This window comes from Octodon degus, unplaced genomic scaffold, assembly GCF_000260255.1.
Source record: "Octodon degus isolate 3935 unplaced genomic scaffold, OctDeg1.0 scaffold00181, whole genome shotgun sequence".
In the NCBI taxonomy this organism is placed as follows: domain Eukaryota; kingdom Metazoa; phylum Chordata; class Mammalia; order Rodentia; family Octodontidae; genus Octodon; species Octodon degus.
The window spans coordinates 2455331-2483022 of record NW_004524757.1 but is presented as its reverse complement, the minus strand read 5'-3'; the positions used below and the strand labels follow the sequence as shown (position 1 = coordinate 2483022).

At 39.2% G+C, this 27692-nt stretch overlaps 1 protein-coding gene across 3 annotated transcripts in view; it reads right to left on the bottom strand.

The window, feature by feature from the left end:
• The window catches only part of Aff2 (AF4/FMR2 family member 2), a 546136-nt gene that overhangs the window by 346152 nt on the left and 172292 nt on the right, over positions 1-27692 (bottom strand). For 2 of the 3 annotated variants that reach the window (XM_023703817.1, XM_023703818.1), the window contains exons 2-3: positions 26918-27038; positions 16397-17257 (exon numbers count right to left, since the gene is read on the bottom strand). In XM_023703817.1, the coding sequence (XP_023559585.1) occupies positions 16397-17257; positions 26918-27038 (982 nt within the window). Of the gene's footprint in view, positions 1-16396; positions 17258-26905; positions 27039-27692 lie in introns of all 3 variants that reach the window. The other variant, XM_023703816.1, reaches the window with a different exon arrangement.

Here is a 27692-nt window from a genome sequence, read left to right as displayed (position 1 = left end):
TCACTGATAAGTCTGTAGCTAAATGTGCTGTTGGATGATGAAGCCTGTTCAGAGGAGTTGGGTCAGTGGGGATGTGGCCTGGAAGGACATCCATCCTTCCCACCCCCACCCCAGTCTCTCTGTGCTGCCTGCTGCCATGTCACGAAGAAACTTCCTCTGTCATGCCACTGAGCCAGCAAGCTATACACTGAAACCTTTACGAACTGTGAGCTGAAATAAACCCCTCTTCCTTTTAGTTGTGGGTATCGGGTATGGAAAATCTGTCTTAGTTACTTCTCTCATTGCTAAGAAAATATTTTTCTGTGTGTGGGAGGAATTGGTGGCAGGAATCAGCATTTAATCTTTTAATGTCCACAAATTCTAAAGGCTAATTTCAGGAAAATTCAATAATATACTCCAGCCTCAATTTCTTTCCTTTTCCTGACAAGGTGAAATGAACATACTTAGAGGGCAGGGAGATCTTTTACTTTATAAGCCAAATATAGGTGCTATTTAATGCTATTTTCATATGGCTAGTATGTTTGGTGGAACATATCAAATAAGGAACTGTCATCTGTATCTTTAAAGTGTGGAAAATGACCAAGTGTCATGACACACTTGATTATTTCACATGAAAATTCCACCTGAGCCCTTGGAGTACCTTCCCATTCCAGAGGCAAGAATGTGCAGTGTAAAAGTACATTAGTGTGTTTCTAGTCAGCCAGCTGGACTGACTGGCTTTGTAGAATCCTCCCAGTACCAAGATTCTCTAATTCTGTAAACTGTACACTATCATCACTGTAGTTTCTTGGCCATTCTACAGTCCCTACCGAAAGAAAGTAGTGACTATGTTTTCTTAGAACACATTTTAAAGCCATGTGCACTAATGAAATCTATGCTGCTTTTTATGAGACTGCTTACTTTTTCTGTCAACTTATTGTCCAGATTTATGAGTAGAGAGTTCAGAGCTCAATTCTGTAATTAGATGTGCTAAAGACCCCTGGAGAAACCTCCCCCTGCTCCCTTCTAGATTCTCCACTTAAAAATATGAGGCTCTCAGCTCCCTAAGTCTCTGTGCATGCAGTATTTTCAAGTAAGAAAGTAAACTGGCATCACAGACAAAAGTTCCAACAGTTGAGAACACAGGAGGAGTACATAGGTACAATTACGTGCATTATTATTAATTCCCCTATATTTTCAAAACACAATTATAATCCAGGAACTATGGAGGGGAACTGTTGTACACTTAGTTGTGTTCCTTTTTTCAGCTTCTACTGCCCAAAATGCATCAGCCTAACCTGAAAAGCAGTGACTGTGCATATCAAACAGAGACAGTGGAGTTGAGCAATGTTACTGAGGCAACAATTTGTGTAGAGAGCCATTCAGAATGGCTCTGCAGAGCCACCCTACACCAACTCGACCAAAATCAAAGGATCTGATTTCTCCCTCGTTATTACATCATGGAGCAGGGGAAGTGTGCACTGTAAAGTCACCCCATTCTCCCTTGTAAACATGTTATTTGTGAGACAGCTTCAGACTAAAGAGAAAAGTCAGGAAGGACCAGTGCTATCATTACAAAATAAATTTAACTGGAAATGTGTTCATTTGACTTCAAAAATTACAAAATACAAAACATAATTTAATATTTAATATACTGCATAACTAATGGAAATTGTCACTTCCATTGCACTGGTTTCTAAGAAAGTGTTCAGCATATTTCCCCACACTCTCTAATGTACCATAAAATCTTTCTGAGGAAAGATATTAATTTTTAAGTGGTGAACCAAAAAGGCCATTTGTAGGAAATAAATCCTTCACTGAGCATTGGAAAATAATCATGGTTCTTTTCTCACATAGCTTTACACAAGAAGCACTGCGCAAACATTAATCAAATATCATGACATTCAAAGCCTATAATATCATGACAGCAAGACAATAAAAGAGATAAAAGGAGAAACCTACCTGCATTGTGGAGATCTGAGTGTCACAGACAAGAAGTTGGGGTAATGGTGTCACCATCCACTGCTTGGCCAAGCTAGAAACCCCAATGGCATTTTAGATGCCTCTCTGTTGACTTATGTCAATGGTCCATCTAATAAACCACCAAATTCCACTGAGTTGGCCTCAAGAAATAGTCCTACCTCAAACTACTAGTGTTTCTGACCTGGAATATTAAATCATCTAGCTCCACAATCTTTCTGCTCAACTCTTCCCAGCCCTTTCATGCTTCTCACACACTGCTCCTGGCTTTCTGCCACATCCTGGAGAGCATGGTTTCCCTAAAACAGTATCATGCTAACACCTTATACCTTTCAGTGGTTAAAAAGGCTCCCAATCTCTAGGACCAGCACCAAGCCCTTGACCTGTACCTCGCAACTCACCAAACACAACCAATACATTTAAGCATGAATCTCAGGAGTTTTGACTCCCACTTTGAACTTGGTGCAGGGCTGACGAGGAATACTCACATTGGTTTTTCACCAAGGAACTCTCCTACCATACTTCTAGAGTGAGCATGCAAGTTCCTTGAAAAAGCTTTCTTGAACACCCCAGGTACTCTTAGACATTCTTTACTCCCAAAGAATACTGAACACACTTCTAGGAAAACTGAGTTTATTATACTTCATTATTATTTTCTTCTTCTTTTTTAAATAATAAAACAATTGATTATTAAATTGATGACTATATAGCAAATAACTCTGTACAGACATATAAACCAGTGATAAACTTAGCTAGCTGATACTAACAAGTTCAAGTCAAAGTTGTTAGTTAACTACCAATGGAAATTGGTAGTTAATCTAAAATATAGTTGTTTTTTCCATAATTTTATTGAGAAACAAAGAGCAATGAGATAGTTTCAAACCAAATTGGTAGGACAGTTTCAATAATTAAAACATTGCCTACATTCTTCTTAGTGGTTATTTGCTGTACAAGATGCGGACATGATATCCTATTTACAAACAATATTAGAACAAATCTGTCTATTCATTAAGAGAATGCAACTATATATCTATCCTAACCATTTTGAATACACAGATACAAAATGGACATTCATCTGTATTCTCTTTTTTGTTTAGTTCCGTTATTTGAATATTATAGGTGTGTTAACTCAGCAAAATATTCTAAAAGAGTGCAGAAGAAGGGGGTGGTGAATGAAGACAGGAGACAGTAAAAGGAATGTTGTGGGACTGCCCTGTTTCAAGGTTATATATGGTTAGAATTCTGGACTTCTGTGTAAACATAAGAATTATATAATTATCTATGCTGATTTTTAAAATATATTCTAATTTTAAAATGTTTTTTCATCATATTCTGTAGGGATTTAAAGTTCAACATAACAATACTTGATAAAAATACCTGTTCCATGTTTTGCCTAAGATGTTTGATATTCAGATAGATAGTGAAGTTAAGCTTATCAGCTTAGGTTGTATGGTAGTAACAATAAGCTTCTCTTCTGGAGGGTTAACAACTTAAGCTTGCAGACCAAAATTAGAGAAAAAGGAGGGCCACAAGGAAAGCCAACATTTTGGCCCTAACCTTCCAAGGTCAATTAAGACTCAGGACATATGAGAACTTGTACTGTAACATCATGTAACTCAGTAGTGTCGCAAATTTTCTGATCAAGAAGATTATAGGGCCAAAGAGGAAAGTGATCTATGTAGAGTGTGCCTAAGGAGAGTCACATGGAGAGAAAACATTCTCTCAGGCTTTCACGGAGAGCACATTGGCCAAGCAATGGCCATGACTCATCCACATGGCTGACACTGACAAGGATCTACAATCTGAGGTACAGGCTTTCAGGATAAATCCTGAGGGGATTTCACTGACCTTATCAGACCCAAAAGCTACAACTCTTGTTGCATAGGTCTTGCTTTATCTTGGTCTTGACCATCCAGCAGAAAAGTATAAAAACGAAATATAAGAAGTAAAGCCATGCTGTTATGTTGAGCTGTAGGGGACTCAGGTCAACAATTTCTGACATTGCCAGTGAAGTAGAAGACCCAATACTATTATGGACTCTGGACTCTTTTAGAACATTTTCCTGTTCTTGTGTTCACATGCCTCAGATTAAACTACTTCTAATAAGGCAGCATGTAGAAGTCATCATTTTGTTTTTCCAGCTCCTAGCATAAGATCTAGAATACAATGGACATTCCATATAAGTCCATTGAAGGTCTGATGGACTGACTCTATATGAAAACAGATAAAGAAAATATGAGGTTTTGTAGCTATTGTCTTCAAATGAATCTTTCCTCAGTGTATGTGACACGTGATATCAGACTCAACTGAACAACTCAGAATATAATGCTAGACTATTTGTTTGTCCTTGGGCCAAATATAATACTCCATAGGACCACTGCAGGTGCCTCCAGCATTTTCCTCATGATTTACTACACATGAATTGAGAGGGCCTAATGAATTCTCTAGTGTGGGCCTTTTGTTACATCAGTCTTGACTGGGAAGAGAAGCTAGATCTTCCTATCTGAGCAACGGTGCATTTGTTTAACTAAGAAAGGCAGTTGGAGAGGTTCAACACACAGGAGAGAACAGATGGGAGGCCTCTACTCAGAATGCATCTGTAGGCACTGAGGAAAAGCAACTCTAGGCCTCCATAGGAAACTGACTTCCCAAGTAACTTTGCATCAGGCCTGGATGAATATAGTCCATCCTGACAAGCACAGAATGGTCAAGGGACAGACTGATCTTGGACCTTGGGCCATTCTTTTACACAAGTTGAACAGTTCTCATTCACATTGTATTCTATGTGAATAACAACCATATGCTATATAATATGGCAGACACTTCTCCCAACATCAACTTTTTAAAATAGAATCACAATGCAATTGCAAAATTCCTCTATGACACCTACTTTAAACAATGAGCTGTCATGATACCCTGATATGATAGAAAATGTGATCCTTAGAACCCCAAACAATGTCTAGATCTTTATGCAGTCCACTTCATATGGCTACCACAGACCTCTTTTTTCCATCAACCCACGTGTTTCCCAATCCCTGAACTCATCTTCACCTCATCTTTAAAGCTTTAACAAAACAGATTCTTTCTCTTGCCACTCCTTCCTTCTGTGACACCCCGGAACATGGATGCTGGGCCAAAAACTAAGGACTGAGAAACCCCTCATTCTCTAGCTCTCTCCTTCCAGCCCAGAAGTCTACTGGTTTTCTCTATTTCTACAAGTAACACAGACTCCTGACACACATGTGCACACACAAACACACACGCACAATCACCCCTACTCATAAGGTATGAAGACCTTGGCTGGAGCTCCCATAGCCATTAACCCCTTTGCCCCATTGAACCCAACATCTTAAGCAATACAAAAGGACTTGCTCCTCCTAGAATCCTCGAAATTCCTAGCTCCCTACACCACAGCTAACTACAGACTGTAGTCTTTCTGATCCGTAAAGGACTCAGGAATCCCAGTCGAGTATAACCTTTGCCATGTTTTCCATTTGATAAAATTACAGGACTTTCTTGCTTTTAGAGGATGGTGCTAAGATTACTTCTTTGTGTCCTATGATTCTCAGGGCAAGCTTAGGCATGCAGATGGTTTCCTGCCCTGACAGTTCAGGCACTCCAGTTCTAAGAAAGCAAAAAGACAACATGATCTTCATCTCCTGAGTTCCTAAGGCAGACCTCCTCAGTGGGGTGTGTGACTCACAGCACTGAAGAGTATTTCGAATCCTGGCTATTAAAGTATTTGCATTCATTTCCCTTCAGGATGGGTCTGGTGCTCTACTCCACCACCCAGTTCTCCCCTCTGGACTACAGAATTTTGATCTCCATAAGTCTTGGGGCTGACCTTCTTCTTGTCTCTGTTCAAAACCATTTTCCTGTGAAGTCCACACAAAACAGGAAATACAGTGTGCTGTCTGAAATGTGGCCTAGATCTAGCTCAGGAGAAAACAGTAAAGTAGGTTCTACCAGTCAAATCCAGCTCGCTCTCCATTTTCCAATGGCCTGCAAGTTAAGAACACTTTTTATACTCTAAGATGATTGGAAGGAGTTGAAAAAGAATACTTTTAACACATGACATGATCATATGTGATAGTCAGCTTTCAACACCAATGTATGACAATTTATTGGAGCACAGCTACACTCATTCATGTGCCTGCTGCCTACAAATATTTTCACTCCATAATGCCACAGTTGAGAAGTGCAACACTAAGTAAACAGTCACAGAAGTAGAAGACAGTTACTTTACCCAAATTAGTTCCTCAAAAAGGTCCAGCTCATAATTGAGTGAACTTCAAAAATACATTTTTTCTTTTAATTATTTAATTGGAAAATTTATAACACTTACACTAAAAGTTGAGGAGTGTAAAGAGGTTCTCGCTGAAAAGCGCTAAAGATTAAACCAGAAATCACTTTTGTTTGCTTGCTTTTGCTTTTTTCTGTTTTTTCCAATTTCTTTTTCTCCATGTTGGCAGAATCTAATGGTTACATTTCCTGTGGGGAGGTGGAACATGTATATAACACATCTCAATTCTTTCTTCATCTCACCTCCATCTTCTTTCTCCCTTAGTCTGCTTCCCTTTTGCAAAAGTTCTACCTCTTTATTTGCTTTTGTATATCTTTAATCTTGACATTTCTATATCTTGGATTTCTCATATGAAAAAAACCAAGCGATAGTTGAGTTTGTGAGTCCGATTCAGTTTACTTAACCCTATGGTCTCAAGGTGCATCCATTTTTCTACAAATGATTCAAGTTTATTTTTCTTTATGGCAGAGTAGTACTCCACGAGGTATGAATACCATATTTTCCTTATGCATGTGTCTGCTCATGGACATATGGGCTGTTTCCCACATTTAGCTATTGTAAGTTGTGCTTCTATAAACGTGGGTGTGAATAGACCACTGTAATATGTCTTAACTCATGATGGTGTGCCCTGGCTCTGTCCTGAATACTGGCTCGCTCTCTTCATAGTCATACCACCGCTCTCTTCATAATCATACCATCAATAAATTGTCACCCTGAAAAAATGTAAAGAATGATTCCTTTTGAAGTAGATTAACTAGTGTCTCTCTACTACTTATGGCTTCCCAGGACCTCAGAATGGGACCTTATTTGGCAATTTTCTCATTGCAAATATAATTGGTAAAGACTTATACATAAAAGCTGATGTATCCAGTGGACCCTAAGTACTATGACTGGAGTCATAGAATGAAAGGACACATAATATTGGGCTGGGGATATAGCTCCATGACACAAGTTCCTGCTTGGCAAGTGCAAAGTCCTGAGCTTGATTCCCAGTACCTCCTGCCATTAAAAAAGAGGACACATACAAGGAAGGTCATGTAAACATTTAGAGACTGAGTGGTGCTGCCACAAGCCAAGGAATGTCCAGGGTTACCAAAAGTCAGTTACACGCAAAGCAAGACCCTCTCTCAGCAAGTGTGCAGACAGCTCCACCCAGTTAAGGCTGTTTTTAAGCTCTTATGCTGCATGAACAAGAGAAAATAAAATTCTGTTGTTTTAAGTTATGCAGTTTGTAATACTCTATTACGTTTTTGTGTGCTACTCTATTACTGCAGCTACAGAAGATCAGTGCATCCTCCATTTTCATAAATTTGCAAATTTCCCAGAGACATTTCACAACTATGTAGACAACTTATTCTTATTGGAACTTTCAGAACTGCTCAGTCTCTAAGTCATGACTATTCTTTTGTTGAGATAAAGACTCAGCCACTTGTTCCCTAGTAAAATAAGCCAGAGTTTCCACCTCATCTTTGTTGACTACTTTTGCTAACTGATGATCCTAAAAAGGTTTGAAATTAATCCATTTTGGGGTGCTGCATGATTTGAGAGAAGGCTTACTTCTGCCTATGGCAGTTTTTTATGCCCACTTTCTACTGACCTTCATTTCCATCTAAGGCGTATCTTGAACATGGTTGTGGTTCAGCCACGGAAATCCAGAGCTTTAGCTGTGGCATGAGCATTCTGCTAACATCATCTCACCAAGAGACAAAAACTCAGAAACCTTTTGAACCAAGGAAATGTTCTCTAACAAGCTGGGTCATATGTTACTCATTTAGGAATAGTGCCAGACAGTACTTCTCACCATATTTGTAAATGAAAAACACATGAGTGTAACCCATAATACCACAAGAAAAATTGCTCTTTTGTGTGTTTAGGCTCAGACTTTTGAAATATAAACCCAGCAAAGGAACTTTAACTTAAGATGTTACGTTCTTGCCCTTTATGGTACCAACTGAGAAGCTACATTGAGAAAGTTAACCCCTGCATTCAGAGCAGTGGATCATACACCAGGCACCATTGTGGGAACGGCAGTGAGGCCAGGATTCTCATCTCTGCGTGGCAACTGGCTGGTCATGGGACCTTTAGTTCCTCTGAGACTAACTTCCAGCATCTGTGCAAAGGAAGTACTAATAATCTGGGATCCTGGTGGGATTAGATCAATGAAGATAATATATATGAAGACATTGGCAAAAAATAAAATATCAAGGTAATAATCTTGTGTTATAGTCACCTATATTATAAACTTAATTTGATAATCAAAGCTTACTACTTTTCATTTTGAAGAGAATAGAAAAATAATAGGTAAAATAATAGAATTGATACACAATTTCAAACAAAAAAGATGCATTCAACAATGGTTGTCATATTTCACATCACTATCTTCAATGTGGTTGCTCATAGATATAAGAATGTAAAATTGGTTGAAGTAAAAAATTTAGGATTAACTGCTACCTTCAAAAATCTGATAGAAATTAGTAGGACAATTATCTTACCTATCCTGTATATGTGCATACATGATTTTCCCCTTCCTCTTTTATTTTCTTTTCACTCATCCTGGTTGTTCATTCCTTTTGAGCACTTTCTTTTCCTTTTACTGTATCTATTGCTCCTTTCAGATTTTATTTACTCTTTCAGATTCTTACACTAGGGAGGCAATACAATTTTTACATATGCCGGTGTGATTTATTTCACTTATGAGTGTGGTCTCTAGTTGCGCGCATTTACCTATAAAAGCCTCAAGTTTATCTTTCTTTATAGCTGATTAAAGATTATTTGCTTTCATGTCAATTAAAAAATACTAAACAGACCTATAATGCCCATAAAGGATTTTATAATGTATCTCTAGAGTCCTTTGCATTTACTGTTGGGGTTCAATCAATATTGTTATCTACCTGTCAATTTTTCACATTCTTTAATGTAGAATGAGAGCAGCCTTTTTAATAACTGGATCAGAAAGAACTAAACTGATTCATATATCCAGTGATAACAGGATGATTTGGAGCACACATAACAGAAGCTTTACTGCATACTGAGCCTGGCAAAATACTTCCTTAGAAGTACTGTGAAAATAAAACTTATCTGTCTTCCATTATTTTAGTGGGTGGTGCAAAAGGAATAGAAGGTTATTTGATGAGTCCACAGCTTGGTACTTTCCAATGAAATGTATCATATAGCTTTTATATATTTTTAAAAAGAAATTGAAATGTAACAATCCTCCAGGCTGAATTGCTAGTCAAACTCTGAAAATAGCCAATTCTAATTTTCCCATATTTACTTAGGCTTAACATTTCCCACATTGTTTGGAAAGGTGGTTAATGAGAAGCGTGCAGGCAGGACTCAAAGGCTTCCCTGCTGTTCAAAGATGGATAGTCTTGGAGGATAGGGGCTGGAGAGGGGATGGCTGAGTTTGCTTTATAAATAAAGTGGATGTGGGCTTAGCCACAAACATGAAACACATCCTCAGAAATTTAGAGCTGGAAGAAACCTCACTGAGGAGTGAATCGAATCTCCGAAAGAGAAAAGAGGCCCAGATAGGGAAAAATCTCTCCCAAGTTCAAAACCCAAATCCAGGCCAGAAGTGGAACCCACATATCAATGTGCCTCATCCAAATCATGATTTCCAGTATTCAACATCACTCTCTATATAAACATTTCCTTTCAGGCATCTCAGGAAAAATCACACAAATTATGCGTAGTGATGTTTGCAGCTGTGTCATTATTTTGATAATGATAACTTTAATTTGTATCATTACAAATTTATAAAATTTGTTATCTACCTGTCAATTTTTCACATTCTTTAATGTAGAATGAGAGCAGCCTTCTTAATAACTGGATCAGAAAGAACTAAACTGATTCATATATCCAGTGATAACAGGATGATTTGGAGCACACATAACAGAAGCTTTACTGCATACTGAGCCTGGCAAAATACTTCCTTAGAAGTACTGTGAAAATAAAACTTATCTGTTTTATGTTTTGCATAAAAATAAAAATTTATAAAAATTTTTGTTTTGCTACAGAATAAGTAATCTCTTGCCTTCTTTTTAGCCAAGAAAAGGTCAAAATTGGAAAGATTTAAAATCAAAGAACACCAAGACAGAAGCATATACATATAGCATAAAAAAATTCTCTGCTATATTTAAAAATTGGAATGTTCAAATTGTTGACATTATTCTACAATGCCAATGGATAGAATCATTCACAAATAACTATAGAGAAGAATGTACATACGAGAGACTGATGGTTGGGAAAAAAAGAAAGAAAAAGAAAACTAAGTAATTGTATGGTCTTTCATATGCCAACATTCAGACCTATCACTGAGTTTTTCGTAATGCCAATGAACAAATGGAAAAGACAGGAAACAAATAAAGGGTAACTTCATAGGGAAAGACAGCATGGTATAGAACAGCCACTAAGCCTTGGGAAAGCTTGCTTAGGAAGATTGGGTGCCTGCAGAAAAAAATAAGCTAGCTTCACTTTGAGGGAGCGGATGACAAATGCGGGAGAGCTCAGAACTTACTGCTTGAACTGGAGAGGACAGTTGGCTGTGAAATCCCGAGGTTACCTAGCAAGCAAAAGACGCTGAAATGTCAAGTTTGGCATCACACCTGGCTGCCGTATTGTCCACACATTAAGGTAACTGGCGTGCTGGCCTTCAAGTGCTGTCCCTCTTGGTCCTACAGTCTCAGCTGCAGAAGCAGTGGCCCATCTTGACACCATGCCCTAGAGCTTTCCCCTCTCCTTTTTTCCTACATGCCATTCTGTCCATCCATCCATGATTAATATGCACATATTTGAACAGCTTTCCAGATTCCTAACTTCACCTTGTATTGAAGGACAAGTTCAGATTCCATCTCCAATTCATTCTCTCTCTCTCTCTCTCTCTCTCTCTCTCTCTCTCTCTCTCTCTCTCTCTCTTTATGGAACTAGGGATTGAACTCAGGCCCTTGTGCTTGCCAGGGAAGTGCTTATTCCACTGAGCCATCTCCCTGGTCCCATCCAATTCATTCTCTGCAAACTTTTCCCTGATTACTCCTGTATGCTGACGTCCCATCAGTTTCTCTTCCTGCTATGAAGACAGTTTCAGCCTCCTTTCCTCATGACACTTTTTCTTGTCACTGAAATAAGTTACTCTACATCAAAGCCCTTACAATTATCTCTGATCTCCCCAGTACAAAGAATGCTGGATTTGGTATCCCTATGTTTTCTGGATGCTCACTGAATCCACTCCTTGTGCCTAGCGCAGTAGTGGTCAACTCCAGCACACCTGCTGCAGTGGGCTGTTTGTATTATCAAAATCTCTAAAAGGTTCACTATCACTAACTTAGTGAGATGCTAAAATTAGGGAGAATATGAAAATGTGTAGTAAGAAAACCAAGTTTCCATTCCAAATGCAACCAAAGAATGGGAATAGTCAAAAAGCATACACCAAAGGGCACCACTGGGGAACAACAGATGACCTTTCCTGGTAATCTGAAAGTGTTCAGACATTCAGAGATGTCTCTGTTCTTGGAGGTGGGATAAGAAATTAGGCCTGTTATAGCTTGGGACTGAATGCTACTTTATTTCCTTAGGAGCTGACAAGAAAGAACTTGTGCTGTACATTCAGTGACAAATGCTTTGTGTGAATGACACATGGCAGCTGGGTGGCCATCTGTGCTTCAGCAAAGCTGCCTCTATCACTCCTGTGATGGATACATATACAACATCACTGCAGAGGACCTCGGTGCTCTCTTCCCTTCTCACACAAGAGACATGAGCTTAGGCTGCACCTCACAATAAAACTAATTATACCCACAGAGCTCACTGCATAGGACATAAAATAAAAAAGGCACAGTCACAAATATGAGCCATAGTTTTTCATCTGTGGTTAACACTAAGTCTCTAAAATAACCTAGAAAAACTTCCCAGGTAAATTCCACTAACCTTCTCTAAGGGGCTCCTAGTTTTGAGGCCTTAGGTCTACCACAGATCAACATGTAAAGCAAACAACCCTTTAGGGGTGCTGTGTTCTACATACTGGCACTGAACTTTTGAAAGCTTACTTCCATTGTACTGAGACACTTACGATACGGCACTGGTCCTTTCTTTTCTGTGCAAGTATTTAGCTGCCAAACAGTACTAATAACAAATTATACCAAAATGTAAATCCATCTACAACAGCAGATATTTTGTCCTAAGGTAAGAATGAACAAAAACATTTGTAATGAAATTATGGATAGGGCTGGAGAGATGGCTCAGTGGTCTGGAGCACCTACTTAGAACAAGCTTAGCAAAAGCATCAGGGACCGCGGTTCAATCCCCCAGCACCACATGCCAGCCAGCCCGCCCCCTGGTGGGCTGAGCTGGCCTCTCTCTCTCTCTCTCTCTCTCTCTCTCTCTCTCTCTCAAATAAATAAATAAATAAAATTAAAAAAAATAAAAATAAATAAAAATAAATAAAAAAATAAAAAAAATAAATGAAATTATGGATAAAGTTATATTTAATCACAAAGCCTTTTGCTAATAAAACACCATCTGCAAGACACCCTCATTTCCACTCAATTTGAGTGGGCCTTTTGCTGTTTTCAAATGCAGTTCCCAGGACATTCTTTTAAACCCAACTGCAGAACATGCAAGCCTTCTTTGGGTTGCCTAGAACGTTAACACACTAGGTAACATAAAGGCGTGAAGCAAATTAATGGTTTAAATGACATACCTTAATTGAAAAGGTGACATTTTATAACAAAGTTGGTTAGACTTCTACTGTCTTTACCACTGACATAGTAATTCTAAGAAGCATGGAAATGTTTCATAGATCAAATGATTTCCCTACTAGCTAGACATTTCCCCATAAGTGAAGATATTTAAACAGACTCAGGCACACAGCCATATATATCACATTTCAATAAGCTTCTAATATCTCAATTCACAAGTCCAATCCTATCTGCTTATCTCCACATTTTAGTATGATGTCTGTTTTGTGGTCCCTTCACTCTCTCCCCTGCCCCCCCATCCCAAATGCACTTCACTAACACAAAGTGTCAACTTCTTGTCACCAGAATTAGGGGAACAGACTGCTAAGAGAAACCTTGTGACTGCTCTATGGATAAGCCCTTTTATAATAACTCGAAGTAATGCTACCACTCAGCGAAGATGGCTACAATGACTAGGGCTACAGAACCCAGTGCCTGGAACTCTTGGCGCCAAGAATTGGGACTGGATTCTAATGCTAAGTGCTTTTGAAAAGTGCATCAAGATTTAATAGGGTGAATTTTCAGACTTGGTCAGAGTTTTAGCCACATAAATTCCATTAGGTTCAAAGCTCCATAATGTGATACCCTGTTTATATTTATGGCCATATTTGAATCTACTTTCTTCTAAGCTTTCTATGGAGCTCTCTATCCTCACATTTTCTTTCCTCCTATTTTTGGTTTTCATATCATGCCTGAATTCTGCGTATTCCTCTGAGTTTAGTGCCCTGAACTTCTCTCTGCTCTTCTTTAAAATCCTTCCTTGAGACATGCATTGTAAAATAAGTACTCTCTCCCCTGATCACCTCTCACAACTTTCTCACACCTGACCCATTTTTCATACAAAGCTTTATCAAAGTCTATTTGCACCATCACTAAAGGCTGCTCCTGGGATAACCGTCTCCAGAGTTGATGACAGATCAGACTCTGTTTGAAAGTGTACCTCTCATTGGTGTGCCAGAGAACCCAGGGAAAGTATGAAGTCGGTTCTCAATCTGGGGTAGTCCATTTGTGAATATGTAAGAGGATTAGAACTGATTGGATCTCACTGGGTCTGCGACCTGTCACTCCACTAATGAGGTATGGAAACATGCTAGCAGGCTGCAGTATGGAACAGTGCTATTTTTAGGCCAGTCCTGAATGACAGCAGTGCTATGTAAGGAGGGAGGAGCAGACACCCAGGAAAAGAAAAGGATAACCATGACACCCCAATTTCCCATTATAGTCCTCTTTCAAAGGAGATTTCTTTTGACTTTCAAAACAAAAAAAAAAAAAACAAACAGTATTAAGTCATCCAGTGGAAGTTAGGACTAGGATATGTCAATAACTAGACAGCAGAGCACAGGAAAAAAAAACCAGCAGACAAACTACAGTTAAAGAAATACAGTTGAGGTTGGATTCTGTACCAATTTCCACTTGCTTATGTTTAGGTTATTTGGTTACCATTATGGATTTGAAAATGTAATCAAGTAATCCTTGAAACTGATTCATTCATTTATTTAATATCTACTATGTGCCAAGCATTTGCTAGGTGCTTGGAACACAGATTGGATTAGCTAGTCCTTGCCCGCGTGGAGCGCACAGTCTAGTCAATGAGACAGACACACAAAAGAGTATCTGCAATACAGTGAAAAGAGTATCAGGCAGGGCATACATAAAAAGGTGCTAGAGGAGCCCAGAGGAAATGCCTTGTCATTAAGCTGGGAAGACGACGGACACTTTTGCAGAGAAGATGACCACTAAGCAGACCCGAAGGAGAAGCAGGAGTCCACCAGGAAGACAGAGGAGGGTGGGGAAAGATTCTGGGTGGAGGAGACAGCAGGTAGAAATGCAAGGAAGCAAGACAGAGCATGACATGACATGGAGCCATCGGTGGTTCCATATGGCTGAGTCTCATCTGTGGATGAAGAAGTGGTGAAATATGAGGCCAGAAAGAGAGGATGGAACCAGTGAGAAGAGCCTTGGATGTGAGAGTAAGAAAGTTAGGCTCAGCCCCAAAGTGACAAGAAGACACTGAAGAACTGAAAGTGGGTAGAACGGTCAGATCCACCTGTGAGATTATGGAGGATGGGCAGAAGAGACGTGATACCAGAGGAAGGGTGATCAGTGAAGATGGAGCTCTCAGAGGGTTTGAAGGCAGTGGGGTGGAGAAGAAGTGACTGAGTAGAGAGATACTTAGGAGGAAGCTTGACAAGACTTGATGAATGCTGACACAAAAAGCAGACTCGCCTCAGAAGTGCAACAATATTAAAAACATATGTTCCCAGAGTCCAGCTGAGAGCCCCAGGCCTCCCGTCCTTTGTATTCCCATTGTCCACTGCCATCACCACATCTGCGGAAGAAGAACAGAGGAAGAGGGGCTAGAGGGTTCATGGGGGCTGACTCCTCTATGTCACACACTACTACCTTTTAGCCTGTAACTATTCACACAGGCTGCCTGTCCCTCCTATGAGGTAAGAATTTGAACCTACTTTCTTCCTCTGTGCTTTTCAAGCTTTTAGTCACCAGTAAGAGGAATCCAATCTAAAGGTAGTGGCTTCTTCCGATCAGGTGCTTGAGGTGCTGTACACGGCAGCTGCTTACACGGTGGTGTCTGAGGGGCAGCCCCTTAAATGACCCCCACTCAGGGGCCGTGGGGCCTGGAATCCAATCATTAATGACTCACTCCTTTGAGAGAGGCTTTGGTCCCTCTGGACTTCTCTTTTACAAGGCAATAATTCCTGAGATAGGTAGGATTTTTGGTTATTCTAAGCTCAGTGGAATTCTTTTGGTCATAATACCTTCTGCTTTGACCAAAGGGATGAAGGTAGTAGGTATAAGAAGGCTATGTAGGCACCTGTGAAAAGAGGTGATGTAGAAGAGGGACTGAGGGATACGCAAGGCGACATCGAGAGAGTGCCTAGAAATAGCCCTGGAAGCACTCGGAAAACAAAAATTCTTAAAGAATTCCTTTCATTTTGGGTTCCATAAAAATCATACTTCTATGTTCTTGTAGCACTCGGTTTTATATGTATCATAGGCTATTGGCTAGTGAAGGCAGATTCTAAGAAACTCACCATTGCTTTGTGATCCTTATACTACTTATGACCAATTCAAATCTCCAGTGGTATTCACTTGTATGTAATTCTATCTCAACTGAATTTTCTGAAACTACTTTTATACCTTCAAGGTTTCATTCACTAAGCCCAACATGTCTTTAGTCATTCTGAGTCATAGAGAGGGAAGTGTATTTGCAGTGTTAATCAGTCATGTCACAAGTGATAGAAGATCAAGAATCAGACTTTGACCTTGAAGAATCTCACATGCAGCTCAATAAAGTAAATCAGAGCTGTCTGTGAATACTTTATAATAAAGCTTAGAAAAGTGAACTAAACAATGAAACAAAACTTTAAATGTTACTTACTTCACTTGTTTGGAGGATCGTGAACTTTGGCAGTTTAGTCTTTGAACTGGCTGCACTGGGTTTTCCATCCAAAAGTGATCCGAATGACAGATTCCCAAAGCTGTTCTCAAATTCAATGGAAGGTTTCAGTGCTGGAGAGATGTCCGGTGCCTGGTCCTGGCCATCCATGGGTCTGACATAGGCAGTTGGCTTTTGCTGCCCCATGCTTGTTTTGCAGTAAAGCCCTGGAGGGAAGTTCTGAACTGAAAGGCCACTGCTTGGAGCTAACAGAGAGGAAGCAACCAGGGGAGACCCAGGTGCTTGCACTGTAAATTCAGGCTGTTCTGGCGAGTTGGACTGAAAGATTTCTTTGAAAGCATCTTCTCCATCAGCCTTGGGGTTGCTTTCTTCCTTTGAAGATGGGTTGGACTCTTCAACTGAGCCGATTTGAGGCTGTTCAGCTGGGTAGACAAAGAAGTCTTCTAGTCTGGCTTGAGGCTGGTCCTGTGTGGAAGTCTGCATCTTGTTTGGCTGACTGCTGGCCTGGCTTGCCAGCACAGTGCTAGTGTTATGACTATCTCGTGGCCACTCAGGCTTTGATTTTCTGTTGCTATGTATGAGAGTAGAATTCAGTATCACGACAGATGGTGGAGGCATCGAGGCTGAGGAGTGGGTGTTATCCTGGTGAGGTTGGATCATCCGGTTCTTCTGTTCTGGAAAAAAGCCTGGTTCATTTTTGTTGATGGGAGTCTGGGGCACAGAATTCTTTGGGATTCCCACTAGATGATTCTGATTAGAATGGTTAGTTAGCAAATCCTTCATTTCATCATAGTTTCCAAGCGTGTTCTGGACTCGGTTGGCAAGGGCATCACCTTTGTTTGTCTAAAATAACAAAAAGATGGGGGTGGGAGGAGAGAGAATGAATAGGTTTGTGTTTCCTAATGTTAATGTTTCAAACAGATGCCTTAAGTAGACTAGCAGATAGGGTTCTTTAAAATTGTTATGCTGCCAAATAATTTCATACTTCTCGTGTGCTATGTAAGAGAAATATCAATAATGCCACTGCAAGAGCCTCCTGGAATGTGTGTGTAGGATTAATAGCTGGTGTGCTCCTCAGCTCGCTCTTAAACATGCTAAATGGGGAAAAGGCTTAAAATTACATACTTTATTAATTTTATCAGAAAAAAGTTATTTTAGGTGAGATGAGCTGAATTTGTACATTATACATTATGTAAATCTACATTATGATTAAAAGCTCCCATTTACTCATCACTACAATTATAATGGAATGTTCCTCTTACATATATTTTTGTCACATCAGCCTTTGTCCTGCGTTGTATCATTAGAAAGGCTTAGTCCATTAGATAAGAAACTCAGTTAAACTGTAGTATCTTGCTAAAGAGCTATGGGATTAACAACATCTAATTGAGCTAACTTATGACTAAAATGTATCTAATTCCTTTTAATCAAAGAAATGTATAAATTACTGGAGTCTGCCTACATAATACAGGGGCAACTGTGTTTACAAGTTGATGATTCATACTTGTTTACTTTGAAATGATGCAATTGTTGATCAACAGTGACTCAGGCTCTCATGTGCCTTTTCAGTGATTTAGAAAAATTTATTCCAAACTTTAAAGTTGTTTAAGTCAATCAAAGCAAAGTCATCTTTTCAAAGTAATGTAAGCTGAATGTGCGGGAATTACAGCGGCAATCAAACCAATCTATGGACAATCAAAAGACTAGCTCGCCATCTCCTGTAGGCTATGTTAATCCCATAAAATGGCTCTGATTGTTTTTCAAAATAATTAAGCTCCTAAACAGGCTCTTGTGGTAAAGAAAGTAAAGCTTTCATGACTAAAAAATAGTGGTTAGCTATATACTTGCAAATGACTTTAATGAAAACTCAAATTGTTCATCCCTGAAAATCACTTTATTATTTTCTTTACTTGCCAAAGAGATTATGAAAACAAGCTACCAAATTCAGAAGGGCAAAGGACTTCTTTGTGCCTAGGCTGCACTACCTTGGCCCAAAATATTTCAATCAAAGAAGGCTACCATTACTCACGGAGCCATCTAGAAATCAGGCCATTAGATAGGGAAAGCAGCACTGTAGGTATTGTTTAGATCCCAGTAGCCACAGGCATGCTCCTCATGCATGGAAAGGTGACCACCTCCCTGTTGGTAGACATTCCAGTAAAGATGGATGTGCAATATCTAAAGTAGCTCATATGCTTCAAAAGTACCCAGTTGCCTGGTGTCCTGAGAGAGTACAACTATCCAACCCTGGGGTCTCAGTCTAACCCTACATTGTATGACTGTGTGTTGTTCTTTGTATGTGAAGATGAAAGAATATGCAGATGGATGGAGAGAAATGGATGAAGCCACTGAGGAAAAGAAAATGAAGAATGAAAAGATCAATCAGGCTCAGGTGCCAACCTGGGACACATCAACCTTGAAGAGACTGGAGGAAGAAGAGGACCCAACAAAGGATACTAAGAAGAAACAATCACAAAGAGAAACAAACTAGAAATCTCAGCCTCATTATTGGCACCATCTATAAGTACTATAGGAAGTATTTCACCATACCACATGTTAAATCATCTAAGACACTTCCAAAGAAATGGGGCAATTAGGGAATTATGAGTTTCAAAGGTTAAGGGAAATATGCTAAATATATGCAAAGGGAGTTCTGTGGGAGATAGAGATCTTCAGAACTCCAATAAATATATGTTGATCTTAGTTTTCTTATCCTCAAGAACATCTTGTATTGCATCATATGCAACCTTGGTGCTGAAGTAATGATTAAACAATTAAGATTCTATGTAGTCCTCCACTGAATAATCTCTCCATTTTCCAAAGTACATTTGATAGGTGTATTTAAAAGACACAGATCAGTAGAAATCACTTTTATTCCCTAAAATTCCCGAGGATTGTCATTTTTTTTGAATAGCAGACATTACTTTTCAGTAAAGGAAGAATAAATTCCTTGCATATAGCAGTCTCCTTCAACTGAGTTGCACAATGAACAATTTGGGCAGCAGCCAAAGCCAGTCTCTCTCTATTCAAACCCTAAATGCGAAACAAAGAAATATCATCATGCTGAGGGCCAAGAAGAACTCAGTGCAAACTTTAAACATTTGCATGGTTTTTCTAGCCTCTCAAACAGATTGCCTCATGGGCCAGATGATTGCAAGGCTAACCGACACTGACACTTGGTTATGTTCAATGATCTGACAGTACCGGAGAAAACAACACTACAGACTCACAATCTTGTCCCTAGGTGTTACAGAGACCTTCAAACACTGCATGGCCCAGAGAAGTCAGCCTGTCTCTCTGGGCCGATATCACCAGGATCTAATAACCTCAATCTTCATATACATGAGAAAAGACATATTTCCGTATGTATAGTCACATGCCTGCTCTTGTTTCTTTTATTTTCTTTTTTGTATCTTAGGGAAGGGTCTACAGAGTGCTCAGGGTCTCACTACTAGATCAGACTCATAGTAATCCGCCTGTTTACAGCCTGCCAAGAGCTGGGATTACAGGCGCACACCACTATACCCAGTCTCAATCGCTGTCTCAGCGTGCTCCAAGGGCAAGGCCTGCACTGCAGGCCCAGGGATCAAAACCCCAGACCCTGGCCTGGGCCTGCTTGCAAATACTTTTTTTCTTTCTTTCTTTCTTTCTTTCTTTCTTTCTTTCTTTCTTTCTTTCTTTCTTTCTTTCTTCCTTCCTTCCTTCCTTCCTTCCTTCCTTTCTTTCTTTCTTTTGCAGTCACTTTAATCCACTGAGCTATTTGGCCGGCCCTCTTGTTTCAATAGTAAAAGACAAGTGCAACTTGTCCTCAGTGGGAAGAAGTGTGTATAGTTTTTATGTCTCTTAACTTGTGTTTATGGTTATACTTATCTGGATTTCTGAGGGATGCTTACCCATTTTTTCACATGTAGATTTTAAAATATGCTTGAAATTAGCAGAACTTCTGAACTGCTCAATATCTAGAAGTGTATCTAAATGAATAAAATTGAGGGAAAATTAGTTTATCTGATTATGTCTAGAAGATCAACCTCTTCCTATCTATCCATACATTAGCTATTGGATATATATTGGGTATATATATATATATATATATATATATTTTTTATATGAGCAGAATAAAACTATAAGTAGTAAGATGAGAGGTCACATGATTCCCTGGCAAGCGCAAGGGCCTGAGTTCAGTCCCCAGGTCCACCAAAAAAAAAAATCACTTTGTGTTCATTTTCACTGGACTTAGCACCACACCGAATGCATATAAAGTACCTTATAAATTGTCACAATATCACAGAAACAAACTATAATTCATATCCTGCCTGTGCCAAAATAAATAATCTTCAAATGACTAGAGAAAAATGTACATAGGCTGATTCAGTTACTACAATTGAACAACACATTGAAATTTGAGTTTCCTGGTAGCTAAAGCCCAAAAGAACAGCTCCTAGGTGAAAGACTTAAATTTATCTGACAAAAAAAGCATATGCCAATTCATTAAACAAAACAAAGGGCTAGTTTATACTACTGGGTGAAAAAGAATTTCCATATTGGCCCATGTATTAAAAACCTCTGAGCAATAAAACACATCATGTTTTCAGCACCAGTTTTCCAAGAAATGCAAAGATGTTCCTCACGTGGCTTTTCCTCATGACGAATGAAAACCAAGGGGGTCACACTGAAGTCTCATTCAGTGAGGACAGATCTACAAGTGAAGGTAGGGTCTCTAGCCAACACGACCCAAGGGTGTGGCTTCCCTCATCACTGTGACAAAGGAGTAGAACTAGGTTAGCCTGGAGGAATGGACGCCTGCCATCTCCCTTCCTCACAGCAGGCAGTTCCAAATTGCGTCTGATGGTAACACTTTAATTTGTTGATTAAGAAAGATCCACATGCTTTGCATAACAGATGTGCTGTGGCTACAGGTGGGAATCACTATGGTCACTCTCATGACATATTGGTAAATTGAGAACACACAAGAGGAAAGATCAGGCTCAGCCGACACACCAAGATTCAACTCTACCAGTCAATGATTGCCAAATAGTGTCGAGCCCAATCTGCCTGAGTAAACTGTCTCCCATGACTGCACATGGGCAACTATTAAGCAGTTTTTAAATTTCTTAGGATATAGACATGAGTTCCACTAGATAGAAAACCCATCGATGTAGATATATCGATATATACCTACAAGACGTGCTGTCATTATCCACCATAGTTCAGATTCACACTAAAAGTTCCTTTTTACCCTCCCAAGTCTTAGTAACCCTATTAAGGAGCAGGGCAATCTTGGTAATTTTGATGGAACACTATAAACATAGCAAAGATGAAACTTAGCCACTTCAATCAATTATACTTTTTTCAATTTGGCCAATTCTTTATTTCCCGTTCTAGATAATTGGTTGATTTCTAAAAGGTAACCTCTGCAGCCGTTACTTTGTAAGTAATCACGATTTCTTCTTCATCAAGGAAATGTATTTTCCAACTTTCTTTAGGCATAAATTCAATGTCTGGTTTGTGGCTCATGACTAACAGCACTCCTTCATTTAAGCTTTTTGCCTCTCATTACTTAGGAAATGCAAACTTCCTCCAGTTTGCTTCTAATGCTGTCTACAAATAAGTAGTATAATTTAATTGCCAGCCTAATGTACTAGGATGTTTTTGTGCCATTGTAGTTATTTTTAATAAAAGAATCAAAATAATTGAAGTCTTAAGGTTCATTTTTTTCTTCTTTATTCTGCTAAAGTGTGTGATTTAGTAATTCTTTTCATCTAATCCTAATATTTTCACAGATAATCTAAGCTGTACATTCTTATTTCTACCTTTATTCCAATTATACAAGTGACAATGCCTTGGATTATGTACAGTGTTTTAAAGTTCAGGCAAGATTTTCCACATTGTTCCATTTGATCTTTACAACAACCATGTGAGTCAAGAGAGTAGCTCTGGTTCCATCTGGACTTTACCTGTCCTAGCACATGTGGCTTTGCGTACGCCACTGACACCTCTCTGCACATCAGCTTCTTCATTCTAATGGAGCTGTGCCAAGGTGCAAAATGTTAGCTATTGTTATTTTTATGATTCATCTCCAGAAGGAGGAAAGTGAGGACCAGAGAAACTGCTTCTTCCCCACAGTCACCCAGCAGAGAAGTCTATCAAGTCTTTTGACTGCCCATCAGATATTTTCCTCTTATGTATACAGAAGCCCACAGAACTGGTGAAGTCTAAATATCCAACATACAAGGATATAATGATGCAGAGGCATCATATTTGTTCTCTGAATTAAAATTCCTCAAAAGATGCATGAGGAAAACGTCCATTTCACTTGTTATAAGGAGAAAGAAAGTACAGCCATAAAGCCAGTCTCACCAGCCTTCCCACGTGTACCTAGACAGGTCAAATGGCTTCATCTTTCTTAGGCACTTTTGAAGATGACTTTCTCAACAGCACAGTGCAAACTCTAATGCAAATGTTATAAGCTGGGAGAAGAGCCTCAGCAAAAGAAGTTTCATACCAAGAAATAACCCCAGGAGAGGTCAGCATTGTTTTCATTCCAAGTGTGGTATAGGTGAACCAAGAAAAGTAAGGAAAATGAGAGATCACTATTTCTTCTTTTGGCTGGGGAAGGAAAGTCTTAGAGTCTGGAGTTCACCCCAGCTAGTTAGAAAATGCTGATGTTAACAGTTAAGTGATCAGACAATGTTTTAGGCTCCAGGGTAGCAAGAAATTTCCTGAAAGTCCTAGTCCATTACCGAGAAATTTGATCTTCAATTTCATAAGAATTCCCACTATAATTCTTTGGAATAGGTGTGTTATGTCATCATATCAACCAATGGGCCATGAGCCAGCCCTAGAGCTCCCACTGCCACTGCCAACCACATGTCCCAAGTTCATCTGCTGCAATCTTAGTCTGCGGAGATTTTGGAGGTCTGCATCAATTCTAAGGTCATAAAGTGATGGATGAAAAACGAATATTCCTCAGCTATCTTCCAGGGAATCTTGATCATAGGCATAGCACAAGGTGGCAACCAATAATAATCAAAGCAAGGATGAAAGGAAAAGAGCTCCAAGTTTACAAACTGTTAGCATGATTCCCTTGCTTTGTACCTCTGACTCAAGAACAAATGGCATTCTCCATAAAGGGGCACAAAGGCATTAAGCTACTACTCATATACCAGGTCTGGCCTTATACAAGACTAAATGTTCTGGCTGAGGAGAATAATAATGTTGTGGCTCAGCAGAATAAGTGCTTTCCTGGCAAGCACAAGGGCCTGAGTTCAATCCCCAGTTCCACGAAGAAAAAGACTAAATGTTCCCATCTGTGTCTCTACCTGATGAAGCCGTATGAGAGAGGTGGATTTTGAAGACTTCTAACAATGCTAAGAGTTTATCAACTTTATCAACTGCCTTCTTAAAAACCACTGGTAACCCCTAAAAATAAATATGAATCCATATAATAGTCCCTGTTACGAGATGGTAATTATCTTAAAGACACAAGAACATTAATTGACTGATTAAAAGGTATGAGAGGAGAATAAAACAAGGGCTCTTCACCTCATAATTCAGTTGAAGACTGGGTGGGTAGGCATATGGAAGAACAAAATCTTTGAGTAGAGTAAATTTTACTAATACATTTAAAAACAAGAAGCACAATTTATGTAGTTGTTCCTCCTTTACTTCAAGAAAGGACATGACACCTATCATCGTTTGAACTCTCCACCAAAAACAGAGGCCATGGCTTCCTGCTCCATTATCAACCCATGCTTTGTTCGCATCCCCATGTCCTGTGCCCATCACACTCCCCCTGGCTCACGAGTCGTCACTTGCTCCCCACCTTGTATTTTTAATCTTTTCTCTGGAACCTTGTTGCACTCAGCTTCAGCTCTCTCCCCTGTATCTTCTACCTTCTCCTTCTCTATTCATCTTGGTTTCTTACCATCTATCACTAAATATACTCTTGCTTCTCTCACTTATAAAGATCTTCCCTCCATATAATTATTCACTTAAATTTCAACCTCCATTCCCTTCCCTTCATTTACCTTGTCTTCTATCTTTCTTTCCTTCCTCCATGCAAAACCTCACTACACGATCAACTGCTCGCTTTCTTACACTCTTCCTGTTACCTCTCTAAAGAGGAACTAAGGAAGATTAATTGAAGCTTATGGCAGGAAGGATTCAAGGTGGAGTATTGAAGTTGAAATATTGAGGTCATATGTTGAATGGGATGTGGGAGTATGAGATAGTTTATGACCTAAGAGGTTGGAGGTTTGATTTTGCACAATGACCACCACCATCAACAAAAACAATGCTTCCAAAGGTCACCCATTACCCCTTAACTGTCAAATCCAACAGCACTTCAGAGTTTTTACCTTTCCTGACACCTCTGACGTATGTAATTAACACACTGCTTCCCCATCGAATTATCTGTTCCCTTGCTTTCTGTTCAGTGTTTCTATCCTAGTGCATTTCCTACCTATCTGATGACTCCTTTTTACACTGCCTTCCCAGTCTCTGCTGTCGTCATCACTTTAACATCCTAAATGCAACCACTTCCTCAACTTCTCAACCCTTCTTAGCACTTGATATCCTAACTTGAGAGTAGTACACATTCTCAGAGCTTCCACTTCCACCTACATGACAAGAATAACTAAATCTCTCTTTTGCCTACTCTGATGAGCTCCAGACTCATATATCTGACAGCTACTGGATATTTCACCCTTGATATCCTACTGGCCCATCATCCAGACTTCACCAAGCTGTATTAATTAATCTTCCTGTATGCAACAATCCTGTTGTCCTCAGCAACTTCCTACTGGTACCTCTAACTCTCAAGTCACAAACTATTCCATACTAACACATCCAATTCAACATATGATTCCAACATTCCAACTTCAATGCTCTACATTTAATCCTTCCTGCCAGAAGCTTCTCCTAAACTTCTTCAGTTTCTCCTCCCTTTCACCTACTCTCCACATTGTCCAAGACCACTTTCTAAACAATAAAGATGGCTTTATTGCTTCCTTTATGACAAAAAAAATCCCTCCCTGTCTTATCAGGGTTATGAGCTAATGTAAAAAACCATGTAATGACTCTTCTTCATGCACAGAATAATGCTCCAAGTCTTGGAATGAGGTGCACAGTATTCACTGTCTTTCTCCTGCCTGTGTCTCTCAGTCACAATGCAGGGACGTCATCACGTCCTCATCATTTGATGATCTATGCGATTGGACTAACTCTTCCACGATGGCACGGGCTATGTTTTACTCCCCTAAATACACTTTTTCAAGAGAGTAACTCACACACAGTAGGCTTTCAAAAATGTTGATTAAATTAATTGTACATCTAAGTGCACACATTCAAAGGTAGCATATAAATTGAATCAATCAAGATAGGAAAAATGCTTTATGAATTATATACACTTAGGCACAGATTGGAAATTAGTAGCTTAGGTGACTTGAGTCTGTCAGAGTTATCAAACATGAAAGGACATAGATGGGCCAAGAAAGAACTTATTCATTGTTTAGAACAAAGCAACAAGATTCTGGCATTAGCCACCAAGACAAACAGTACAATCTTTGTCCCAAAGTAGTACAGTATCTATACCAACTCTGACTTTATTAAAACTGTTCCCTTTCTGGAAGTCACTGTCCTTTAAACAATGTTCTTCTAAAATCACTATTGTTGAAGAGCTTCACTCTTGCTTTATTTCTTACATCCTTCTGGTTACATTACAGAAAATTACACTACTACTAATTTTTTAAAAGGCTGCCAGTAATTCAATGATTCTTCCATCACAAGCTCTTCTAGGTTGCCCCCTAACTCCACCACATAAGAAAATTCAGAGACTTAATTGTAAAGTCAACACTTGTAGATGCCCCAGTTTGATTGCTATTGGAGCTACACACTATCTAGAGTACCACTAGAAAATCAACCTAACTATACTGTTCTCTCCAGTTAAAGCAATCTGTTAACCCATGATTATCACCACCAGGAAAAATGATTGCCTTTTCCCTTTACCTTAGGACTTTGATCTCCAAAATACACTCCGACCCCTGAACAGCTGCCAACAACCCCAGATGGGATAAAAATAAAAACAATGGCCTTGCAATGGGTGGCACTGATTGGGAAGAGAAATAGTTATACATCCTTTGTCATTCTGCTACCTTCATGAAGGGCTCCCTCACTACTCACAGAAGCCCTAGAAGGCATAGAGAAGGTGCATTCTTTGCTGAACCAAGTGTCGGGCAGTAAGGGGCTCCTTAGAAATAGGAAGTCTCACAAATCTCTTTGCAGTCTTACTGTACTTCACAAAGAAGATGGATTTTGTCCCTGAAGACTTCCTCAAAAACCTGAAATTGCTCCAAATACAACTTATGTATATATTTCACTTGTAAGATATATTCTCTTAGAGTTGACTTAGGTGTTTTAAAAATGAGTTAAATGTTGATTTTTGAGTTCAAAAACAAAACAAGGAATAAGTTTCTAAAAGGATAAATTACATACATATTCAGCTACCTTGTAGGGCTCCCCAAAAAGATCAAAGCCTGAAGAAAAGAGGTCCTCTTCCTGTTGAACTTCTTGGTTCCTCCGCTCCCACTCTCTTTTCTTAAGTGCGCTGCGGTCTTGTTCATAGTGACTGACATGAAATGGAAAAGACAAGAAGAAAAAAAACAGATTAATTAGTTACATGAATTATCTGGATTTCTCTGTCATCAATAAGAAAAAAAAGCTGTAGTTCAACACTACTCAAGTTGATACTTCAGAGAGAAGAGAGATTGTTTTTTTAAGATTCTGGATGGTTCTTAAAGAAAAAGAAAACAATCATAAACTTGCTTACTGAAAATTGTACTCATGACCACACAGGTAGGGCAGACTTGTCTTCCATCATCATTATTTGATTACCATAAACAATTGCACACTTCCCAAAAGTTAGTCCACTTTGTGCAAAAGTACTGAATTAAAGTCACTGTGTTGCCAAATTTCTTCTGCTTAGAATCCACAGATGTCACAAAGACATAAGGGAAAAGAATTATCAAAGTATGGAGCTCCAAATAAACCACTGTCACAAGCCCATAGCTATAGTTAGCCTGTTTTAGTGGAATCACAGAAGGGTCTAAAGCTGTTAAACTCTCTTTTCTGGATGTGCATACACAAAAGTAAATAACCTAGATACCCACATTCCTGTATTTGGTTGCTTCTGTTTGGCCATTCTATAGTTTATTTCACAAGGCTACTGGAACTTGCTATTGGAGCTACACACTATCTAGAGTACCACTAGAAAATCAACCTA